This window comes from Gekko japonicus, unplaced genomic scaffold, assembly GCF_001447785.1.
Source record: "Gekko japonicus isolate JY-2015 unplaced genomic scaffold, Gekko_japonicus_V1.1 scaffold102, whole genome shotgun sequence".
Taxonomy (NCBI): domain Eukaryota; kingdom Metazoa; phylum Chordata; class Lepidosauria; order Squamata; family Gekkonidae; genus Gekko; species Gekko japonicus.
Window position 1 is genome coordinate 1,536,453 of NW_015172006.1, and position 25,759 is coordinate 1,562,211.

The window sequence follows — 25,759 nt, forward strand, 5'->3', positions numbered from 1 at the left end:
GCCTTGCTGGGCAAAGGGTTAAGCACCCTTTCCCCTCCCACCCTCCCCATCCCTCTGCTCCCTGTGCTCCATCCCTCCCAAAACTATTTTTCAAGTTTCAAAGCAAACAAACAATGGCCATCAGGACTCCACGCCTTCGGGTGTAACGTCCAGTTTGGTCTTCATGGCCAGTGGAATGCGGGTGCAGAAAGAGTTGTCTCTTACTTACCCGACTGCCTTTTGGACCAGGCTCCCCTATAGGTCCAGGTAAACCCTGAAACACAAGAGAGGGGGAAGAAACAAAAACAAAGACAGATAAATGTGGAGATGTTATAACTTCTAACTCTGACAAACAGCGCCAGATCAGAGGCTCCTCTGCGATTTGGGAACTAATCCAACAGATAGCTATAAAGGAATTGGGGGGGGGGATCATCATCACCCGCACAAAAACAAATAACCCGATTGTTATAGGGAGATGACTCTGCAGAAATCATGTTTAAATAGACCCAGGCATTCATTCCAGCTTCATTCCAAAGCAGCCAAAGTGCAACCGCAGAGCGTGTTGAATATGAAAAGGCAGAAGGCATATGCCAGTATCAGATCGTGGGGGGGGGGGGGGGCCCAAAAACAGAGACATACATTACATTTTAACCTCTTGGCTGATATTGCCGAGTGGTTAACGGCTGCACTTATCACCAGGTAACTGGAAGCTATACTTACATTAGGTGCGCCCCGTGCGTCAGCTGACGGGAAATGCCACCTGATTTCAGTGAGAAGGACCCCCTGCTCACAGGGATGAGAGGCAGGTAACAACTACATTCCTGAACCCTCCTTCATGGAGCCTTCACAGACTATTCAAGGACATGCTGTGTCACTGGCATCTGACAACCTGCCTAATGGCAGTTCATACTGAGGCAGCTAGGAAAACTTGTTCTCCAATGCATCTGGGATTACCCCAGACACTGGGCCAGACAGCGACTTATTTTTGCTCTTTAACTGACCCCCATCACAGAAGGGCACTTATGTTAGCCAGATTTAACACACTGCCATCGGCCATCTTCTCTGGAAGATGCCATAAAATCCTTTATGAACGTAGACAATCCCCTTGTAGTCAGGGTGCCATCAAATCCGTTTCCCGTGTTCTTTTAAATTGTCCATTTTATTCTAAGACCCGGGATAAATTTCTGGACAACCTTCTTTTTACATGGCGTGGTCTCCCTGAGAGTGTCTAAGTCCAGTTGCTACTCTTGAGGCAAAACGCTTCTATAACTTTTAATGTTGCCTGTTTTCTTCAATCTGCAATTCAAATCAGGGAAACTATAAACTGACCAGTGTTGTTTTTTTTCCTTGCTGTTTGTTTGTTTGTATGACAGCCACATTTTTATGTATTCCTAAATTTTAATGTACTTTTATCTCTGATATGCCAATAAAGGTTGTCTGTCTGTCTGGCAGTTCATACAGGATAGAGCTATCTGTGGATATTAGTGATCAGAGCTCCACTGAGCTTCCAGGTGGACAGGTAGTATACTTCTAAATACTAGCCGGCGGGGAGGAAAACAACAGAAAGAGTTGTTCCCTTCATCTATATATTTACATCTTCATTCCCACCAAGAAACTCAAGAGCATGGCGGCCCCTTTCTTCATTTTATCCTCATAGCAACGTTGTGAGGGAAGTCAAGCCAAGACAATGTGGCCAGTCCAAGGTCATCCAATTATCAACGGAGATCCAAATCCAGGTCTCCGCAATATGGGAGAGGGGAGGGCATCAACAAAAGGCTGGGGTGGGGGCAGGCAGTTGGCGGGAGAAGCCACAGCTCCCTCTATCCCTGTTCAGCTAGGAATTTAGAGGTGGAGCTGCTGGGTGAGATCTCCGAGTTGTGACCAGTGTTCCCTCTAAGTTGAGTCCGTGTGAGCTAGCTCACAGTTTTTTAGCCCCCGGCTCACACATTTCTGTCGTAGCTCAGAAAGGATGGCCCCAGAGCAAAGTAATTTATGCAGTGGCCAAATCGCTTGCTCACAACTTTAATGCCAAGAGCTCACAGAGTAGAATTTTTGCTCACAAGACTCCACAGCTTAGAGGGAGCACTGCTTGTGACCTGGCACTGTGCAAAGAGACTGGGCTGCTTCCACTCTTTCAGGGGATGCTTCTGGTTTGTAGGCATTCTAAGCCTATGCTACCTGTGCCCTGCGGAGAGGGCACATCAAGGAGCCGATGCCACCAGAACGTGAAGGGCCTAAGAGAAACCAGCTGAAGCAGGCCCTCCTGCAAATCCCCGAAGCAACGTCAAGGCCTGTACGCCGAGGGGGAAGACAAGCGGCCCAGGCCAGGGAACCCATAATGTCAACTCCTGAGAAGACAGTGCCCTGAGATAATTTTACTCTTTACTGTTTTGCCTTTCCAAATTTTAAATCGTAGGCTACCTCTTGGGTGGTTTGACAGAAAAGCCGTATATAAATGCAGCAGTGCACTGCTGGGGAGGGCTGTCAAAGCAGCTTCCAAGGAAGCTGGAAGTGGGTTGCCCAAAGCCAGAAGTGATGTCATTTCAAAGTGTTGAGGCTCCAGGGAAAGGCACCTATATATCGGAGGTGCTGAAAGCATTAGAGAGAACTTGTGTGGGAGCCAGCAGGACTCCCTTGCTGTACCTGAGAAGGGAGAGAGCCCAAATGCTCTTTCTGCCACAGAGAGATAACAAGGCAGTGAGGGAGGGAAACAGGAGGGAGAAATGGGAAGGGCCTTAGACACCCAGCCAGCCAGGTACCCTATGCCCAGCTGGGAGGAAGTAGGCACTCCAAAGATTTGATTGGCTACAGGAATTACCCATGCCTCAACGCAACCAGAAGTCAAAGCAAACTCAGTGCAGTCAGTGCTCGGTTCTCAGGGCCCTGTCTTACATGCCCAGGGTTAATGCCGATCGCCACTTTGGGGTCAAGAAGGAATTTTCCTCCGGACTAGATTGTCCAGGGTTGTTGTTTTTCTTCTGGCCATAGAGCAGGCCTCTGCTGGGTGAGGGGGTGGGATTTCCTGTGTTGTGCAGGGGGTTGGACCCTTGAGGTCCCATCCATCTCTATGTTTCTATGTTTCAAACTTGCCTAGGGATCGACCAACCTACCTCAAGTACAGTGATTTACAAAGCACTTTCAAGCAGATCTAGCCAAAAGCTTACAAGCCTATCATATAATTACCACGTCTTACTAGTTTTAAAAGGGCTGAGGTCAAAATGCTGGTGATGAGCACATGGTCAGGGCCCAAGTACTCAAAGGACCACTTCCCTCTGTATCCTCCTGCCCAGAAATTAGTATCATTTATAGCAGGGGTGTCAAACATGCGGCCCAGGGGCTGGATCAGGCCCCCAGAGGGCTTCTATCAGGTCCACAGTGGAACTGGCTGTCTTCTGCTTCTTCCAGTTCTGCTGCTGTTGCGTCATCGTAGGTATGCAGCTTACATACTCAAGATTGCAACAGCAAGGACTTTTTGATGCAATAATTCAGAGCAAGAGGTGTCAGTTATCAGACACTGTTAAATAAACAAAACATTGTAAGAGTGCTGATGTTTTAAGCATGTTTTTATTTAAGTTAAAAAAAAACCCTTTGTGTTTATGTTCTTTATAAAGTTTATATCTCCGCTACCTGGCATTACATTTTATGACACACATGGCCCGGACCAACAAGTAACAAATGAGTTTGACACCCCTGATTTATAGAGACCGTGCTTTGGCTGACCCCACTTGCCAGGAGAAAAGGGTAAGGCTACGCAAGGCAGATGCTTCCCCAACTATCTGAGTTGGTAGATTCCTGGAGATTTGAGAGTGGAGCCTGGGGAGGGTGGGGTTTCGGTAGGGGCGGGACCTCAGTAGGATATAATGCCATAGGGCCCGCTCTACAGAGCAGCCATTTTCTCCAGAAGAACTGATCTCTGTAGTGTAGAGACCAGTTGCAGTAACCCACCAAATATGGAACTCCCTCCCCATGCATATTCACCTCTCTGGGAATTTTTCCATTTTTTAGCACCAAGCCAAGACTTGTTTGTTCACTCAGGTTTTTGGATCATTTTTCTGTGTGTTTCTGTTTTGGCTTTGTTTCTGGATAGTGAGCAGACTGATGGTCTTATTGTTTTTAATAACTGTCTAACTTATAAAATAGTAAAAAGCTGAGTGGCACCTTTAAGACTAACAAACTTTATTGTAGCACAAGCTTTCGAGAAACACAGCGCTCTTCGTCAGATCCATCTGACGAAGAGCGCTGTATTTCTCGAAAGCTTATGCTACAATAAAGTTCGTTAGTCTTAAAGGTGCTACTGAGCTTTTTGCTGTTTTGCAGAAACAGACTAACACAGCTAACTCCTCTGGATGTTTAACTTATTGACCTCTTTTAGTTTGCAGTTTTATTTGGATATCATTTGTCAGTTCTCCCTGAAGGTGTGGCTGGGGATGGGGGGGAGAATAAAAAATCAACAGATAATGGAACTAAGGTATGATATTGGGAAGAGCTGGAATATACAGAGGAAATCAGAGAAAGTAGAAAAGGATGTCTCAAAACACACAGAATATCCTTCCCCACAACCAGCCTCCACTGAAGGTACAAGTCTTCCAGGTCTTATAGAGAGTTCAGACAGGCTCTAGCATGAGTTTAGCAATTTACCTCTCGCAAAACCCGTAAGGACTAGGGACTTACAAAGGTCCCAGTCACTCTTTATTCAGATTTGTTAGGTACAAATGAAAAGCAACTGAAAAGATAAATGAGGCTCAGAGGCTGTCTATGGATTTGGCAACCTTTAAGTTATCCTTCCTTGTTTTTTTAAAAAAACACACATAGTAGCCTCCTGTGTTTATTTCCTCCTTGCCAGACAGGATTTGTCAGCTTTAGAAATTAAATGGAATGGTTTGTTTGTTTGCCTCCCACTGGAAGTTTTGCAAAAGCAACTGGGGAGCCCAACACCAAGTTCTAACATCAAGCATCATTGTCAAAAGCTTTTTCTCCCTCATCAGGCCAAAGTTAACAAGTTTGCCCACAATGTGTGAACCGAAGAGAGGCCAACGCCACCTCCTTTTCCATAGTGCTGCAAAGCCAACGCCAGCCAAGAGGAGTTACACATAGTAAAAAAAGGGGGGGCAGGCCATGAAAGTAAACATACCCAAGACTGAAGACGTTTCGTATAGAGAGCTGTGTAGTTATTGGTCCCCAAGGAGAAGAGAAACAGATATCATTTCCCCCTTTCCCTGAATCCCTTTCTGCTTACAAAAAAAAGCAAGCAGGCCTTTGAGTTACACAGAACCAAATTAAAATGGCAGCAACGGAGGCAGATGTTTGAAAAGAGGGAAGGCACTTTGCAAGTGCTCTGATATGTCCAGATGGCATCTCAAGAGCTGCTATTCAAAGAAGTGTGTACCAGAATAGAGCAAGAAACCAAGAAATATAAGGAGACAGACATAAGTGGGAAAGTTTTTCAAGCACGCACTACTTCAGAAGGCCTGAACGGATGGCAGACTTCATAGGGGAGGCCCTGCCAGCACTGGAGCCACCACAGAGATGACACTGTGACAAGCTATCAACCTCCCACTTCCGTGAATCTCCTGCTTTGAGTCCGCCTACTGTCAGAGGTATAGGGTGGGGGGGGTTACACTGGACAGGGCACTTTCAGAGGCCGCACTGAGACTCCAGAAATCCCTGACTAAGGAGGCCAAACGGGCTCCCTTCCCACCCACCGCCACTTTCCTTGTGTTTAGATATAGACTACCCCCTTTCAGCAGATGTTTGGCAGTTCCTCATCTGAGTTCCCTGCAGCTGTATCCAGCACTTTAGACTGACTTTTATCCTTGTTCTGCTTTATTAGATTTGACATCTGTTCCTCTTGGTTCTGATGGCTGGTGTCTACCATCTGAAATTTTTATTTGGCATTTGTAGCTGTGGCCAAAAAGCAGGGGGTAGAAAGAGGATTTTGTGTCCTGGGAAACCATTTGACAAGGAGGTTGAGTCAGGAGGGGATGAGCTGCCATCTTGGCATCCCCTGGAGCATTAGCAAGATGCTCCCATGTGCCAAAATTCCCACCCAAGGAGTCAACTTTGGGCAACTTCGTCGTGACAAAAAATGGCTGTGAATCAGGCTCAAGACCTCCTTCCCATGCGTTTTGATAAAGCGTGGCACGGGGCAATAGAAAAGCTTGGATATGCCTTTGGGCCGCACAGGCCAGTATGCTGCTGGTATCCCACATGGCACCAGCCTCTTATGCCCCCAGTAAGTGTCGCCTCCCAGAGAGGACTCTGAGATTCGCAGCTTCCCCCCCTTGTGTGGGAGGGAAGAATGTTTCTGCATAAAGTCTGTCTTCTGTAAAAGAAAAAACACTGCCCCATACATAGCCCGGCCTGCCTAATTTTGTACACAGCAGTTAAGCGCTATGTATGGCGCGATTAATGCCTACGGGGGTCCACAGTCCAGGCTGTCCAATGTGCCCAGTCAATGCGACAGAGCGAGCATGTGTACAAAGGACATTGGCAAATTGGCCTCCTCCACTGAAATGGAAGGGCCAGGCAGAAGAAGAGTTTTGCTTGCATATTCTAGAACTCCTGTGCCTCTTAGAAAACTCATATCTATCTGCGTTCTCACTGAAGTGGGGAAACTGTCTGGACAGGGCCATATTTCTAGTGGGAACTCATATGAGAGAAGATTCTTCCTACCCCTCTCCAAAAATCCATTATACACAGAAAACTAGTCTAGCCTTTTCCCTGGTGTGCTAGAGTTCTTCCTGCAGAGAGTTTTTCCTGTATGAAAGAGCATTCAAGTCCTGTAACAACCCCCCCACCCCCCGGGCAGTCTGAAATGGTACAGTACAAACACAGGGAAAACCAAGAGGAGGGCAAAAGGATCCGGGCACAGCCCCGATGGGACCAGATCTGAATCTTTTGCTAATTGTGAGACGCCGTTGTCTATCTACCTAAATCCCCCCAAGCCCTATGCTGTGCACAGCACGGTAAGATTTACTGCACCTGCCTGCCAGGATAACCTTTGGCACCTGGGTTCCCATCGGGTCCTCGTTCACCCTATCAAAAACAAAACCAAAAAAAGGGAAGAATTACATTTAGGATCACAAGATCTCCATGTTTAATAGTATGGTCTATTGTCCTTCTTGCAGTGATGGGACGGCAGTTGCCCTGGTGATAGGGATGGAAGACTGAAAACGGGCGAGGTACAAAGGAGCTTCTTACGTCCCAGAGAAGTCTCTTTTCAGAGAGGGATTGTGGCTGAGACCTTCTTGGCACACAGAAGGTACCAGGCTCAGTCCCCAGCATCTCCCTTTTGAGGCTCTCAGGCAGAAGGGTTTCGGGAAGGGCCTGTCTCTGCCTGAGTCCCTGAAGAGTCCTTGCCAGTCAGGGCAGAGTCTGACTCTGATATAAAGGAACTTTAAATACTCAGTGCCATTAGATTTCCCAGTACTGGTGCTCAGTAGATTTCAACCTGAATGAATTAAATGCATAATATCCTTTCACATTGGTCTTCTGAACAGGCTCTGCTATTCACGGGGCCTTTTTAAAAAAAAAATCCAAACCGAAAAGGGGTGAGGTGAGTACAGGAGAAAATTAAATTACAGCCTCGCTCGTGAAGAAGCGATTCAGTGCAATTCCAGCTGAAATACTAATGCGCTGCTGGAAAGGAGAAGCTAATATAAACACCTGAATATTTCCTTAATGTAAAATTTAAAATGTTTAGAAGATAAACTCAAGTCGTTCCCCCGCGCACACTCTCCACCTATGGCGGATCAGCAGCCACAGGAGACGAAATTAGCATAAGCATAAACAAACTCAGAAGCCAGCCAAAGCCTGAAAGAGCATATTGATGGCATGAACGGCTGATCCAGAGCTTCGGGTGCGTTCCAATGCACATAACGCAGTTCCTGTGCAGGCAGACTTCTGCAACCAGTTCAACCAAGTGGGCAGCTTATAATGCACAAAGAGATTCACTAAGCTAAGGGCCAAAACATTCCTGACACAAAAGATCTACGTGATTAGGATCTTCAGTGGTTTCTGGAAAGCTAACTGGCAGCTGCTCTGAAGATCAGGGAAGAGTTGCTGGGGCAAGAGGTTGTTTAACCCTTTTTCTCCCACGCTTCCTCCATGATGTACAAAAGAATCACTCCTAAGCTACAATTAGCAGCGCACGGATGCTGGAGGGAGATGTAGGCACTTGCATGCACCCCGTCTTTCCCCACAGGCATGGGCGGATTAAGGCTCACGGGTGCCCTCAGCACTGACCAATCTTGGTGCCCCCCTCCTTTCCACAGTGACCCCCCAGTCCATTTTAGTTGTTGACCTGTCTGACCAAATATACAATGCCGGTTGCAGCAATACAAAAATTAATTCATAGGATAACACAATATACTGTACAAACGAAGCTTTTCACCCTTTTCCCAACTTTGTGGTGCCCCCTTTGGTCCTGGTGCCCTAGGCACGTGCTCAGTCTGCTTCATGGCTAATCTGCCCCTGCCCACAGGCGGTGTTAACTGCAGCTTCAGAGGGGTGTTTCATGGGACAGCCGGTGAGATGAAAGGGTTAAACACCCAGCAACTCTTCCCTAATCTTCAAAGCAAGCCTCCCCACCAGCTCTTAATTAGCTTTTTAAAAACCAGAGAAGATCTTCATCACAGATCTTTGTGTCACATCTGCTTTGGCACGAAGGACCCCTTCCCTGTTGAGGGACAAGGAGTTTTTCTTACACGCAATAAAATAAAACAGGAGTCCAGTGACACCTTAAAAGACCAACAGAATGGATTACACCATAAACTGTAAGCAGAAGCTAACCACACGGGGAGGCACTGGTGCAAAATCCTGGGTTGGAGGTGCCAGTGTTTTAAATTACTGAGTTTTCATCTCAAAGAAATGGCAAGGAGGTGGTTTCCAATGTGAACTTTAGTTAAAACATTCTGAAATCATAAACCAAGAGTATAAACTAAAAGAGCAGCTAGTAGAACAAAAGAAACCATAAAAAACAGTGATTAAACTTTTTTAATAAGCAGAGATGAAACAATAAGCAGCAGCAGCCAGCAACAGAATCTATTCTACAGAATAAACCAGCTTTAGGGAATAACAGTACCATCCTGAGCAGGGTTACACTCTCTAAATCCATTGAAGTGAATGGGTTTAAGAAAAGTGCAACTCTGTTCAGGCCAGCATTGGAATAAAAATGCAAATGCGCTCCAGCATAAAATTGTCTTCACAAGTTTCCAGAAGGCCAAAGGGGAGCAGGGCTGACATTGCTTCTTTTTATATATATTTTGATTTTTATCAAATGCTTTGGTCTGTTTTTGTTGGGGGTTTTATTAACTTATTTATTTTTAAAAATTGTTTGCACTGTATACACATGTTGTTTGATTTTTACATGATGCCAATTTATCAACTGACAAAAAACAGATACATTCGTGAGAAAATCTGATATGGGGAAACAGAAAAAAGTGCTAAAATAAAGAGTTAGAGTCTATTAACACAAAGGAAAGGCAAAGGGAAAACAGGGATTTTCCAGGTCAATACACCATTAGAATCATCCTTCGATATTCAGGTGAAACAGCAGATTAAGGTTCACTCACCTGGTCTCCAGGATGACCTGGTGGGCCCGGGTAGCCTTTCTGCCCCTGTTCAAACAGAATTACAATAGATGTGCTTTAAAAAAAAAGTGTTTGCAACATCATGCACAGGGAAGGGAGTTGGGATCAGCGTTCCTTCTAAACTGGGTTAGTGTGAGCTAGCTCACAAGTTTTTAGCCAAGTAGGCATGTTGAGGGCATGTACCAATGAAGAGTTTGCACAGAGTTCTATTTGGTCAACTTTTACTATTAAGATTCACACAATCCTGTTATATACCAAAACTTTTCCTACTTTGTGCTACAAGCAGAGTCTAAAACAACAGCCATAGACCTCAGTGCACTGTTTCTTAGCGCCGCTGCCTGCCACCCTGCCTAGTAATTGCCCTTTTCTTCTCCCTTCCAAAGAGTTGCATAATCCAACAAAACAATTCCACTGTCAATCTCATTTCTGCAGATCGATGACAATTTTTTCCTTTGGAAAATCTCCCGAGACTATTGGTTTTAGTGTGTTCTGATAACAGCAACACTGCTAATTAACAACGGCTCATTTTAAAAATCAACCCTCTCCCCATGTATTTGTACATATGTGCATGCACTGCATCATGGGGTTTGGAGCTGCGGGGCCAAAACGAACAGGGACAGATCGCTTGGCGTGTTTTTCTAAACCTAAAAGGTAGCTGTGGAGAAGCCCCAACATGCTGGGCAAGGAGAAGTTAATGCTCCCCCTCCTCTGCACATGTACCCTTTTCCCCTGATCGAATCTGTGGCCTCAGATTACGATTATCCCTTGTCCACTTTTTGGCTGCTGAGACCAACAGAACCCTGAGCAGCCTGGTTCCAACTGGGAACACAGTTTGGGGGGAAAGAGAACCCCACATACACTGCCCAAGTACAATGGTTCTGTTAAGTCACCCACTTAACAGAATAGTCGGAGAGTGATTCAGCAAAAGATCAGCTTTATTCAGCAACTCAACACAACTCCAACACGGATCAACATCTGATAGCCAGAACAGCTTTTACATTGAAGCTGTTCTACTTTTAAACTCTCCCGGCTAATGTAGCCACACCCTATTATACAATATCAACCTATGAGGTTGCAGAGATAAGGTCCAATCACAATAGTTCCCGCTCTTGGAACTGGCTGTTGGTGATTGGTCGGCTCTTCCTGGGCTACCAATTACAAGTGAGGGATTAGGATCCTAGCCCAGGATGAAAGCTTCACATGGTGTTTCAATGACAGAGTTCACATACATACTTTGGTCAGATTGAATACACCACAGGTTCCAATCTCCCCACACGCACAGCTGCTGATCTCCAACACGATGCATAATATGGCCATCAAGCTCGCACATGGGGTAGCCAGCCTTCAGGTGGCACCTGGAGCTCTCCCTCCATTGTAACTGACCTCCAGATGACCAAGATCACTTCCCCCAGAGAAAAGGGCCACTTTGGAAGGAGGACTCTGTGGCATTACACCCTGCTGAGGTCCCTCCCTCACCTTCCCAAGCCCCGCCCTCCTCAGGCCCCACCTCCAGAATCTCCAGGTATTTCCCAACCGAGAGCTGGCAACCCTAGTTGGAACAAAACACAGAACACATTGCCTGGGTCTTGGAAGAGCAATCAGGTTTTGTAAATTGGGTGTTGTAAATAAGAAGCGGGAGACTGACCAGTTATGAAGATGCACAGAGAGTTTATATAGTTATAAAGGTGAATATATACAAAGATATTTACAGGCTATTGAACAGCATGTCGTGCCTTAGTCTATGAGAACTGAGTCCCCATCCATCTTACTAAGCTGATAGCTATTATGCTAAACCCCAGCCAATCTCTAACAAGGTGATGTAATCACTAGCTCTAACAAGCCCTAAATAGCAACACCTGCTAGAAAACACCTGGCTGTAATTACATGATTACCAGCATGACAGCTAGGTCTGACAAACAGATCAAACTGATCTATAGTAACTGCTTGCTACCTCTATCACTCTGACATCTATCTCGTGTGCAATATTTTTATTAGGATTTTATCATATATAACAATATCACATACATATATATCCAATCGACCAGCCAACACCTAAATCCTATACATTCCTTTTTTGTTCCCCTTTCCTGCAACACAGAGCCCACAATCCATCATCCAAAATAACAGAAACAAATATCTTTTCCTAATTCACAACCCTGAAATCCAATCTGTATCGACTAAAACATTTACTTCAAACTTTTCATTAATGTTCTAGCTGGTATGCCTGCACGTTTTTGTTGACAATATAGACCTTTCTCCTGGGTACCTATCCTATCATTAAACATACATTTTCTTCCATGTTTTCCTCCCATTTTTTTTCAAAAGTTGACCGTGATCTTCTCACTTCCAAAACTCTCTAGTGTTACTGTACAGCTATATATTAATACATATTTAAATAAACCTTATCCATTTAAGCTTTCCCCCCCATTTTCAAAATTTATGTCATTATTCTACCTATTCATTTCCCCCTCCAATCATTCATTTTATTTTTCCATTATTAACATCCCTCATAAGACAAACAAAGAAAGAAGAAAAGTGACCAAACAAACAAACAAGCAGGCAAAACCACAACCACCTTATTTTCCCCTATATCCTGTTAATTCATTATTTAAATTATTATTCTAATAATCTCCAAACATACACTAAAGAAAATATAAAAAAGAAAACCAAAATACATGATTAAATATCATCACATTCATAAGTCCATCTGGTCATGTGTGAACTACACATTCTATCCCTCTGTATATCTTATTGTTTTCACCTACACTCTCACTAAATTAATTTCAAACTTATTTGATTTTAAACATTATTTTCTAAATTGATTACCTATAGAATGAAACCTCAATACACTGTACACAGTTAAATATATTCAATATCAGTTATTCCATCTAGTCAAAAGCGGAGTCTAAGCCATTCTTCCCTCCTTCTATACAACTTATTTTTTCTTTTTAACATCAACAATCTGCTTTTCCGCTTCAGCATTTCCAGATGTCTTCTTTCCTTGAGCCTCTTTGCGTTCCCATCTTCCTCTTTACCCTTCCTCAGCCATTCTATTTTCCCTCTTATCCAACTTTTACTGTTCTCTTTAAATTTCCGGAACCATCTTTTCCACCTTTTAATCTTTCCGTCTCCTTCTTTCCTGTTCTTCTTCCCTCACTTGTTGTGTTTGAATAGTCTAATTTTTACGTTTCTCCGATTTTTTTTCCTTTTTCAGTCTCTTCCCCGGTCTTTCCTTTGACAAATGCTCCTCTTTTACTCGCTCCCGCTTTCCTTCATTGGAATCAGCACATCCGTCCCTTTGCAAGATTTCCAGTGTCCCCTGTAAATTTTTGCGCTATTTCCATACATGCCTTCCTGCATTCTTTTTGTACAACGTCCCTCAAAATTTTCAAAAACTGCTCCACAGTCAGCTCGCCCACCTCAGCGTTTTCATCATACTCGCTCTCCATCTCATCCGCCATTTTCCTCAAGCTCTCTCAGTCCTCTACCTCCAGTTCCCGGCACAAAGTTCTTTCTGTACTCTCTTCCACCAGTCAGTTTCTTCACTCTATCCCTTCGCCAACAGCACCAGCCCGATGAATGTAGAAGCGCCGACACTTAAACCGTTTTCTTCCCCACAAACGCACAGACACATTAAACTTAGGTCTCTTATTTCTCCCAGCCGTTTGCGCACTTACTTAGACCTTTTCATTCTGGGGGTAGTCCTTAACCTTCCAACAGCAATTCTTCAAAAAACAATTTTTTCCTTCTTCTCCTGTGTTGCTGCGTTGACGCTTTCGATTGCTCTCAGTCCTTTTATTTAAAAACAAAAGTCCGGTTGGCTGCGGCTATCTGAACATGGCAGCCATGTTCTTCCTTCAAACGGTCCCGTGTCAGGGCTGTTTCTGGGCACACACACACCCCGTTTTGCCAAGTGTGGGGGGAGGGAGAAAAGAACGCCCCTTACTCCAGCCTTCCCTCCAGGACGGCTGGCCAAGTTCTCCCGGAGACCGGGAGGCTTAGAAGAAGCCGTTTGAGGATCGGGTGGTGCGGAGCGAACCTCCCTCCACCCGTCGCCGCGCCGGCGCCGTGATCACTCTGACATATATCTCAATAGACTCTGCTAATTCTGTCTCCCCAGATTTCAAATGATGATACTTTAGCAGAACCCCTAGGGTTGCCGGCACAAGGCTGGTAACCAATGGGAGCCTCACCTCCCGGAGTGGGGCCTCACTGTCAACGTAATAACATTGCTGACATTAGCCAAAACTGTATGGTTTAACCATACAGTTTTGGCTAATTGCTAGAGCACCACTGGCAACACGACGGTGTCACTTCCAGTTGCGCCAGAAGTTATGTCAGCATGTCAGGATGCTGACACCCACCCCCTATTCCCCTCCCCATTTCCTCCCATGACCCAGCTGAGCAGCCATGAGAACAACCTGCCCCTTCCCATGGGCACATGGCAACCCTAAGAACCCCCCTTCCCCCCGAACATTCTTGAGTGGAAATAAATCTAGTGCTTATCACCTTTATTTTCAAATTCCCTTTATTTCTCCCCATGACTTTGTATCAGCCTGCTTACTGGCTGCATAATCTACCAGATTTTCCAGTGTACAACTTTCCAATGCACAATTTCCTCCTTTCTCGACCTCAAGGCAGTGTACATAAGATTCTCTGGACGTCTCCCATAGAACCACCAAATAAAGCCAGCGCTGCTTAGCTTTGCTATGCTACATCACGTACCCTCAGACAGTATTTCTTATTAACCAGCAATTACTGCTGCTGTTTCAGAGACCGGGGACGGAGAGAAAGAGGCCTTGATCAAAGCCAACAGATCTTTGCAAAGGTCTCCCCACTGAGAGCCTCTTCAAACAGAACTGGAATGGCAGGAGGAAAAGTCGTGTCTGTGTTTGCTCTCCTATCCAGATGCTTCCGGATTAATTTGGAGCAATCCATCACGATGGGGCCATCGAGGAAGGAAACCTTGTGGCACTTGGTAGGAGCGCTCACTCACCCACAGCGACATTCCCAATCCACCTCAAGACAGTCAAAGTGACAAGTTCTTTTCAGGGTAAAACGTAAAAGGATGGAGAAGACACTGCTGGCAGAGACGGTGAATCCTGTTCCCCGGCCAAGCACAGAAGGCGCTACCCGATGCACAGCTTGTTTAATGGGGAGCTGAAAACCTTCCAGCTGCTGTCCAACATCCAAAAAAGTACTTTACCTTTCTGACAACATGCGGGGATTAGTGACTCAATCCTGAGAACAACGCTATACTATGGAAGGGAATATCAGGTATCAGCGGCCCCAAGGAACCACGCTGAGTTCTTCAATTAAGAACAGCCTTCTGGATCAACCCATAGCCTAGTCAGCCCAGCATACTGTTTCTCAGGGTGGCCAACCGGATGCCCCAGGAGAAGCACAGGTCCCAAAGCCTCCCCCTGTTGCTGCTTCCCTGGAGCTGGCACTCAGAGATATACTGCCTCTGGACATGGCGGTTCTGTTTCGTCATCTAATATTACATAACATTATTTATTACGGTCAAAGACCCATCAAACAGCATACAGGATCAAAAAAGCAATCCCAAGTTACCAAAACACTACAGAGAAGAGACATCATAAGGAGTATTAAGGAGGTGCTTGCGCTTTGCAAATGCAGTAAAAAGAAATTTAGCAACGTTCCTTGATATTGCAGTGGATTTATCCTCCAATAGATATTTCAACACAAGTTCCTCAGAATGGATTGCTAGTTGCCCTTGGACCCTAAATGACCTTAATATAGGTGTAATTAAGAGGGCTCTTTCTTCTGCATAATAAGAGCAATGAAATAAAATATGGGGGAGGGTCTCAATTGACTCAGAGGGGCATGAGCAAAGTCTCAAATGCCTGGGGATACGTTGGAATCTTCCGAAAAGAACTGCCGATGGAAAAGCATCAAATCTGGCTCTGGAGAAAGCCCATCTATGATTTGGGTTGGAGATATTAGCTAGATATAGAGGAGTAGTCATATAAATTTCGGGTTTCAGAGATTTATGTCATCTAATATTCACTGCGGGACCTCTGATTCCAGGGCTACCAGCTTGAAACAGTCAGGCTTCCAGGAACCACCTCTCTTTTGACTGTCCCTTCAAAGCTATTTCTTATAAAGTCACTGGTTTCCCAACTCTGTGTGATGAATCAGGGACTTCTATAAACTTTAGGGTGCCCAAAAGTCACACCTTTCTCAGTCCTCTCTGCCTTGTTCGGCCTTAATTGCTGCTGTGGACATCAAGGAAGTTCAGCCTGAACTGACAACAACTCAGCTGATGGCGCTGGACCAGTGGTACTGATTCTGCAGCTCACAGAGAGCCGCATTCACAGTTGACCATCAGCCAAAACCGTGTGGGACACAACCAGTTTTCTGAAACACAGGGCAGGGGCCTCATTGGGCAGCTCACAGAGAGCCGCATTCACAGTTGCCCATCAGCCAAAACAGTGTGGGACACAACCGGTTGTGTCCCACAACAGCCACACTTACTTCCATCCCTGGCAAGGGACCTGCATGTCAGTGAGACTCACAGCTTACCCATTCCTCCAGCAGTGGATGTTTCAAGGTGGAAACCACTTCCCGGCCACATGCCCCACTGGGCAAGGTTCTTGCCCACTTTTCTGAAACACAGGGCAGGTGCCTCATTGAGAACAGTGCTCAGAAGAGCCACGTGGCGTGGCAAAGAGCTACGCGGGACTCCCAAGCCACTGAGTGAGTGGCATTTCCCAAGCTGACAAAGAGAGCCGTGACTCTTGAAAGCCCCCAAATTTTGTTGGTCTCTAAGGTTCTAAGGAGCTGCGGTGGCTCAAGTGGTTAAGGCACTGAACTGCAGGCTGTGGGAAGGTCGGTATTTCAGCAGTTCGAGACCCGGGTGTGCTGCATGACGGAGTGAACTCCCGTCTCCAGTTCCAGCTCCTGCCAACCTAACAGTTCGAAAGCAAGACATTGCAAGTAGATCAATAGGTACCACTTCGGTGGGAAGGGAACAGCGTTCTGTGCGCCTGGGTGTTTAGTCATGCCGGCCACATGACCACGGAAACATCTTTGGACAGCGCTGGCTCTTTGGCTTTGAAACGGAGATGAGTACTGCAACCCTAGAGCCAGATTCGACTGGCTTTCGAGCAAGGGAACCGTTACCTTTTACCACCAAATGCACTGATTAAGAACAGCACTTAGGAGCAGGCTCTCTCCAAGGTCCAGAGAGGCCCAGGCCACTGCCAGCTTTTGAGGTGCCGAGCTGTGATAAAAATAAGAAATGGTAACGCATGAAAACAAAACAAGACAACAACAACAACAACAAAAGGAGAAAGTAGAAAAGAGCGAGAGTCCAGAAGCACCTTCAAGACGAACAAAACTTGTGACAGGGAGAGTCACTGCTCACTCCTCCAGATACAGATGACTTGTATTTTTTAATATTTAAGCTGACTTGGTGTATCACATTTTGGTCCAAGAGGGACGCACTTAAAAACAAGCTCAAAACTTATCAAATGCTAAACAAAACAGCCAAGTGTCTAAATTGGATGCCCCCTTTGAGCTTAAGACCCTCCAACCCCCTCCCATGGCCCAGGTTAGGGGGACATCTCCAGTTATTAGCTCAGCCCATCAACTCAGTAGTTTGGGGACAGACAAATGACAGTATTTTTAGAGACAACATATAATTAATGTCTGGAATTAAGTTGTGGACCACAAGCTTAGATGGCTTTAAAAGATGATTAGACAACATCCTGAAGGATAGATCTATCAATGCCTATTACCCATGCTAACTAAATTATGGAACCTCCAGGTTCAGAGGCAGTGTACCTCTGAATACCTGTCCACAAGGAGCAAACTACAGGGGAGGGCTCTTGACTTCCTGCCCCACTGATAGGGTTTCCTAAAAGCATCTGGCTAGGCACTATTGGAAACAGGATACTGAACTATATGGGCCTTTGGTCCAGTCCAGATGGACCCTTCTTATGATCTGATGACTTGAGCAAACCACTATCCGTCAATCTTAGTGCTCCTGCCTAACTGAACCCAGCCTGTTTAGGCGGTGAGCGGATTTATGCTCACCCGCAGTGCTTCATGGACCCGAGTCGGTTCCAGGACACTCTGCAGGATCCAATGCCCCCTGGCGGCTTGTTAGATGACCTGGTGGAGGACTGGCATAGCCAACTCCCTGAAGCCATCCAACAAGATTGCTCCCTGGTGCCCTCTTTGCCCTCGTACCAAATTAGCTCCATGGTATAACCTGGAGCTACAGAGGATGAAATGAGAGTTGAGACGGCTACAGCGCAGGACCTTCTGGCCACAATTGATAAAGGAACTGGAAGCCCCTTGGATGTCTCTGGATCTGGTTTTGAACCGATTCAGCCACCTCTTCAGAGATTCAGCAATCTCTTCTTCTTCTTACATTTATTTATTTGTACTGTTGTTTGACTGTTGTGACTCTCCCTGAGCCCGCTTGCGGGGAGGGTGGGATATAAATCCAATGATAAAATAAATAAAATAAAAACATTTCTAGCCTACCATACTGGGCTGCTATAAGACTCCCTAACACACCTGAAGTAACTGAGCACCTGTGAAATGTGCTTTATTTTTACCTATGTAAAAGGTAAAGGTTCCCTTGCTCGAAAGCCAGTCGAATCCGACTCTAGGGTTGCGGTGCTCATCTCCGTTTCAAAGCCGAAGAGCCAGTGCTGTCCGAAGACGTTTCCGTGGTCATGTGGCCGGCATGACTAAACACCAAGGCGCACGGAACGCTGTTCCCTTCCCACCGAAGTGGTACGTGTATCTACTTGCAATTCCTTGCTTTCGAACTGCTAGGTTGGCAGGAGCTGGAACTAGAGATGGGAGCTCACTCCATCATGCGGCACCCGGGTCTCCATTAATATACTGCAAAGCTTTTGACATAGGCTGTAGCATTCATTATTATGTGCAATTAGACTGAGCACTGTGCACTGACAATTAAAATTTTCTGCAGTTGGACATACGTAGTTTATTACTTAAGAGGATACTTCTTAAAATGAGTAAAATGTGTTGGGGTGGGTAAGAAACAAATATGTTTTCTTTCTCTGACATTTGTCCTTCCTTCATACCCATTTAATCATTTTTCTTTCCTATATCATTTTCGCTTCTTTTTTGCCTCTTTTCTTGTGGTTATAAAAGTCTTTGCAGTGTGTGCTCATGGATGGGGGGAGAAGATGAGACACAGATTGTTTGTGTAATGTGGGGGGAAACTTAGAATAAATCCTGGTAGATTACAGGTTCTCTAACAAAGCACACAAAGCCCCAAAAGGCTAAAAATTGGTGATTGGCACTCAAAGCTTTTTTAATAGGCACTTGCATTTGAACTGATATCAGATCACTCAGAGGCAAAATGCAACACATCACAACCATGAAAGCCAAAAATTCCCACAAGCATAACACAGCATGTGAACCACAATAAAATATACTCTGGTTACACATGTTGTTATGATCTATTATTCTACTACTATTCCATCTCCTGGCCAGAAGCTGTGGGTGTGTGCTCCAGGCTCGTGGGAAGAAGTTCATATCTTTGAGGGAACGCTGCTGACCCACAGAAGCAAAGAAAGGCAGAGAGGTACGGTACATTAAGGGAAGTGCTGGAGACATCCCGCTCCTGCAACGACAGCTCTTCTTTTGGTAGGAGGCCATCAGGGGGAAGGGGGAAGAATGAACCTTTAGAAGACACCAGTTCCTCGGAGCCCAAACTGATACCCGTCCATGCCAAGTATACCCCTCGGGATGGGGGCTCTTGATAGTGGGAAATTCAGTCCTTAATAACATGGATAGATAGGTCTGTGACAGGTGTTTTGAGCTTATGGTGACTTGTCTGCCCAGAGGGAAGGTTGCAGATCATGGAAGATCATGGAGCCAACTAAAGGAGTTACTGCTGATCTGGATCCAGTACACAGTGTGATAAGTAAGTGTTTTTACACTAAGTGGGAACGGAGGCTGTGGTATTATTATGATCAGCATTTATATGAATGGAAAGTTACCCAAGAAGTCTAACGGAAACATTTCATTTCAGAAAAGGGGAATAATCAAAAAGAAACGGAAAGAGAAAGTAACAAGCACATGGACTGGGGTGATCCAGTAGTCACTATGTAGGTAAAGGTAAAGGTTCCCTTGCTCGAAAGGCAGTCAAATCCGACTCTAGGGTTGTGGTGCTCATCTCCGTTTCAAAGCCGAAGAGCCAGCACTGTCCGAAGATGTTTCCGTGGTCATGTGGCCGGCATGACTAAACACCGAGGTGCATGGAACGCTGTTACCTTCCCTACTTGCAATTTCTTGCTTTCGAACTGCTAGGTTGGCAGGAGCTGGAACTAGAGACAAGAGCTCACTCCACCATACCAAGCTTCCTCAGTATAAACGTAGCAATCATAAGATAGGTTGGCCGGGTTTTGTATAACTTAAAAGCTAGTCAAATACCAGGAAAGTGAGGACTAGAAAAGGGTCAGTTCTTATAATGGGGAGAGGTAAGCAGCTGGATTCCACAGGAAGCAGTGCTGTTCATAAATAATCTGGAATCAAGGATGAGCAATTCAGTGACCACGTTTGCAGAGAACACCAAATTATTTAGGATGGTCAGAACCAATGCAGATTGTCAAGAACTCCAAAAGAACCCCTCCAAACTGGGTTGACGATACAGGAAATGAGGCCCAAGCATAGCGATGCCTACTGCAGTGCTGGGAAAGGTGCAGAAAAGGACAACCAAAATGATCAAGGGGATGGAGCATCTCCCCTATGAGGATTTTGGAGCCATTTAGATTAAAGGAAATACCACTAAGGGAGGTTTATAACATTATGTACGGGATCAAAGAAAGTGGGAAGAGAGAACTTTTTCTCCCTCTCCCATAACACTACAGTTTGTAGGCACCCAGTGTGGTTGATATGCTGTAGACTGAAAATGGACAAAAAGAAGTACTATTTTATTCAAAGAGTCACTAGCCTGGGGGAATTCATTGCCACAGGAAGCAATGACATCCCCTAGCTCAGTTACCAGGAAAAGGGAATTAGACAAATTTATGGAGGAGAGGTCCATCAATGGCTATTAGCCTCAATCTGTTTGGTGTAGGGGTTAGGAGCATGGAGTCTAATCTAGGAGAATCGGGTTTGATTCCCCACGCCTCCACATGTAGCTGCTGGGGTGACCTTGGGTCAGTGATAAGTTCTTTCGGAGCTGTTCTCTCACGAGCAGTTCTCGAAAGGGCTCTCTCAGCCCCGCCTACCTCACAAGGTGTCTGTTGTGGGGAGGGGAAGGGAATGGAGTTTGAAAGCCACTCTGAGACTCCTTCGGGTAGTGAAGGGCGGGATATAAATCCAATCTCTTTTTCTTCTCCTTCTTCAATGACTACATGAAGTCCTCTTGAATACCAGTGACTGGGCAGTAACAACAGAAAGTGGCCTTGGCCTCCATGTCCTGCTTGGATGCCCCCTGGGGCACCTGGCTGGCCACTGGGTAAAACAGGATACTGGACAAGATAGGCCACTGTTCTGATCCAGGATGGACACTCTTATGTTCTCATGTTAGAATCAAATGGAAGAGCCGTACACGGCTTGTGTTTGCAAGAAACCAAACGATGTAGTTACATGTAAACAGGGCTTTTTTGGTAGACAAAGCCCAGCAGGAACTCATTAGCATAATAGGCCACACCCAATAGCATAAACTCATTAGCATATTAGGCCACACCCCCATGTTACCAGAAGTGTGGTCATCCAGCCACACCCACCTTTTGCTTCTTATTCTGTTTACCTTGTTTGTTGTCAAAACCCAGGGCTTTTTTTGTAGCAGGAACTCCTTTGCATGTTAGGCCACACACCCCTAATGTAGCCAATCCTAATGAGTTTCTGCTGTTGGGTGTGGCCTATTATGGTAATTAGTTCCTGCTGGGCGTGGCCAACTCGGGAGCCAGCCGGAACTCCGTTCCTGTGCGTTCCTACCCAAAAATAGCCCTGCGTGCAAATATCCACATTTGCTCAATAGATGCCAGCAAAATGATCTGGCAACCTGACTACTTTTCAGTCCTCCAGTCAGTCGCACAGAAACAATTACTGCGAAGAACTAATCCAGTGCCAATGGTGGGTGCCAGGTGCTGTACGCTGCCCTGAACAAGCAACCTGCCAAAGTGCCGACAGTAGCAGTCTGATCTCGAACAGAAGAAACAGCCACACTCCTTTCCTTCAAAATGTGCACAGGATATTCGTATGCCGAATAAAGGAGCCAATTAAAAAAATTCACCAAATTTATGGGCTAATAGCAGCACAAGGGAAGAACGTTATGGAAAAACCATATGTGCCACCCTATCAAGAAGTGCTATTCAGCAAAAGCAGCCCTTCTTCCCCAGCCGAAAACGTCTCCCGCTTGTTTGGTCAGCTGTTTCATATACCTCGTAACTGAACAGGAGCACTGTGGGTAACCCAGAGGGGGAACAGCCAACCCGCCACTGGAACTGCTGCCCTGAGAAAGGACAGGGCAGGATCGCCATTTTTGGTGTGAACTATGGCACAGAAAGCGTGGCTTGGATTTGGGGGAAAAGAGGAGTGATGCAAATACACTCTCTTCGCACATGGAAAATGTCTTTGTGGCAAAAGCAAAAGCCAGAAGAATGTGATTCTATGAACAGCTTACGCAGGCTGGACGCCTTCTGCATATACGTTTCTGTCACTGTTTTATTGGAAATACATTTACCTCATGCTGCCCCCTAAACTAGGGTTGCCGTCTGGTACAGCTAGATTCGAGTCTAGTAGCCCCTTAGAGACCAACCACATTTTCGGGGTAGAAGCCAGGACACCTTTCTTGACACCTGTCAAGTGTTTCCAGAATGGGGATGGGGCCAGGTGGGGCTCCTGATTGGCCACGGGAGATCGGACTGGCTGCGCAGGTTGAAATAACGTTGCTTCAGTGGCAGCTGCCACTACAGTGTTGGTTTTATTCTCTCTCTCAGTCCTCTTTCCCAGCTATTTTTAAAAATTACTCCTGGGGCTTCTGTGTTTGTGTGCGCACGCATGTGCGTGTGCTCACGGCCTCCCATGGCGGCCATTTTGTGGTTGCGCTCACCACCCTGTGTCAGAATTCCAGAGGTGCCCACAGGCTCAAAAAGGTTGGGGACCTCTGGTATAAGCTTTCGAGAAACAAAGTTCCCTTCGTCAGATACCATGCGGTCCGGTTGTCCGTTGTGCCTGGATTTGGTGCATACCACCCGGTGCCCATTTTTTTGCCTTTTGCTGACTCAGATCCCCAGCTTCAATCATCCCCATCCCTACCCCTTCAAAAGGGCTACGCAGTCCTTACAACTGCGCTCTGAGGTACATCAGAAGGCTCTCCACCCTACCACAAGCTGAGGGAGTGAAGGTTGAGAAAGAGTGACCTGCCTAGGGGCCCCTAGAGAATTTGAAGTGATTAGTGATCAGACTTGAACTGGTGACCGCCCAAATCACAGCTCGCTCTATTAGCCCCCACACTAGGCTTGCTCCCATTTCAAACCAAGGCAAGCCTGTTGCCTTTGTAGATCCAGAGATACAAGGCAAAACGTGCAGGCAGTATCCTGTCCAATCACTGGGTAAAAAACAAACTCACTTCCGCCTTCCATTGCCCTAGCCAGGGCTATTTTTGGGCAGGAACGCACAGGAACGGAGTTCCGGCTGGCTCCCGAGTTGGCCACACCCAACAGGAACTCATTAGCATAATAGGCCACACCCAACAGCAGAAACTCATTAGGATTGGCTACATTAGGGGTGTGTGGCCTAACATGCAAGGGAGTTCCTGCTACAAAAAAAGGCCCTGGGTTTTGACAACAAACAAGGTAAACAGAATAACAAGCAAAAGGTGGGTGTGGCTGGATAACTACACTTCTGGTAACATGGGGGTGCGGCCTAATGTGGTAATGAGCTGTGCTGTCAGGGGTGTGGTCTAATATGCTAATGCGTTTCTGCTGCTGGGTGTGGCCTATTATGCTAATGAGTTCCTGCTGGGCTTTTTCTACAAAAAGAGCCCTGGCCCAAGCCAATGAAGGAAGCCGTACTATGACCTTGCCAATTTTATGTACAGGCATGCTTGGATTTATTGGAACCTGTGCTGGCTGATAAACTGTTTTCCGAGAAGAAGACTCAACATTTTATTGGCAGGGGGAACCAGAGAGTTAACTGTATCTGTAGCTAAGTTTCTGTTCTCTGCAATGAAAATATGGACCAAGATAACATGCTGTGTACAATTTATTCAGATTCAAACCCTTAAACTGTTAGATATACTTCGGGTTACCAACCTCCAGGTGGTATCTGGAGATCTCCTGGGATTACAAGTGATCTCCAGGTGACAAAAGATCAGCTCCCCTGGAGAAAATGGCAGCTTTTGGAAGGTGAACTCCACGGCATTATACTCCACCGAAGTCCCTCCCCTCCCCAGACCCCGCCCTCCTCAGGCTCCACCCTCAAGATCTCCAGGTATTGATTGATTGATTTGATTTTCAGACCGCCCTCCCACAATAGGGCTCAGGGTGGGTCACAACATTCAATGAATGGATTATTCCAATAAATAATCATTAAATAGATTGTAAATTTAAGCAACGGCGATCAAAATATTCAAGATGGCGTCAAAATATTAGTATCCTACCCCTGGACGGGCGGGGAGATGAGGACAGGAGAAAGGAGAAGGGAGGTCAGGCTTGATGTTAACCATTGCTGTCTTCAGCCATAGGCCTGGCAGAACATCTCCATCTTGCAAGCCCTGCAGAACTGCATTCAGTCCCGCAGGGTCTGGAGGTACTGAGAAGGCCCTGACTCTGGTCGAGGACAGCCGGATATCCTTTGGGCCAGGGATCACCAGGAGATTCTTCTCCCCAAAGTATAATGCTTTTCAAGGTGGGAGATTCTTCTCCCCAAAGTATAATGCTCTTCAAGGGGTATGCCAGGAGAGGTGGTCCCGTAGATACACTGGCCCCAGACTGTTTAGGGCCTTAAAGGTTAGTACCAACCTGGACCTGGCAACCTCAGATATACTAGGTTGATTGAAGTATATAGAGGTTTTATGGAGGTAACTAATTCAATTAACAGCCAGTTTGGTGTAGTGGTTAAGTGTGCAGACTCTAATCTGGAAGAACCGGGTTTGATTCCCCACTCCTCCACTTGCACTTGCTGGATGACCTTGGGCAAGCCATAGTTCTGTCAGAGCTGTTCTCTCAAGGACAGTTCTGAAAAGAGCTCTCTCGGCCCCACCTGCCTCACAGAGGGTGTCTGTTGTGGGGAGGGGGAGGGAAAGTAGTTTGTAAGCCGCTCTGAGACTCCAAGTGAAGGGCGGAGTATAAATCCAAACTCTTCTTCTTCTTCTAACAGTGTTTTTCTCTGCTTCAGTGCGGCTCATGGGCCGTAATAAAGACTGACTGACGGACACAGCTATGACTTAACGCATTCACTATTGCTCTCCACAACAAGCTTCGAGAAGAAAGCACACATGTATTCTGGCCTGAGCATAATGCCCAGATCAATCCTTGACCAACTTCTTCCAGCAGCTGCTGGGAGCAGATGCAAAGCAATTGGTAGCAATGAAGGTGCTGTTAAAGCACTACGGTTGCAATATAGGGAGAGAGGTTATTTGGCCTCTCGCTGTAGAGGGGTTCTCTACAGCGCCCACAATCGGAGGCAACCCTTTCAACTTTTCGTTTTAGGTACAGAAGAAGAAAATAGATAGAAGAATCTAGCATTATGTGAGTTAGTAGAAACTGTAGTTTTCGTGTGGTATTATGAGGACTATTAAGTTATGGGGAAGTTGGACGGGATACACAAACGGGTAAGATAGGGGCATATGAAAAGAAGAGGGAAGAAAAGAAAGAAAATAAAAAAAAAATTGGCTGTTGTATTAGTAACCTCAGATGATTTTTTTTTTTTGTATCTTTGTATGTTTGGTTCAAGATTGTTTAAAAATGGAAAATGAGCATATCAATAAGATGAATAGTGAACTATGATTGTGTTAAACGGATATACTCAACAATAAAAAGTGAATTAAAAAAAAAAAAAGCACTACGGTTGCATCGTTCCCTGGGGGAACTCAAATATTCCAGCCCCTAAGGTTCTGCAGGACCTGAATGGCCCAGACTAGCCCGATCTTGTCAGATCTTGGAAGATAAGCAGGGTCAGTCCTGGTTAGTATTTGGATGGGAGACTGCCAAGGAATGCCAGAGTTA

At 45.8% G+C, this 25,759-nt stretch overlaps 1 protein-coding gene across 1 annotated transcript in view; it reads right to left on the bottom strand.

Moving 5' to 3' along the window:
• Positions 1 to 25,759, bottom strand: part of COL27A1 (collagen, type XXVII, alpha 1) — a 399,797-nt gene that overhangs the window by 310,970 nt on the left and 63,068 nt on the right. Inside the window, exons 11-13 of the mRNA XM_015420171.1 lie at positions 9,552 to 9,596; positions 6,961 to 7,014; positions 209 to 253 (exon numbers count right to left, since the gene is read on the bottom strand). Coding sequence (XP_015275657.1) covers positions 209 to 253; positions 6,961 to 7,014; positions 9,552 to 9,596 — 144 coding nt within the window. The remainder of the gene's footprint in view (positions 1 to 208; positions 254 to 6,960; positions 7,015 to 9,551; positions 9,597 to 25,759) is intronic.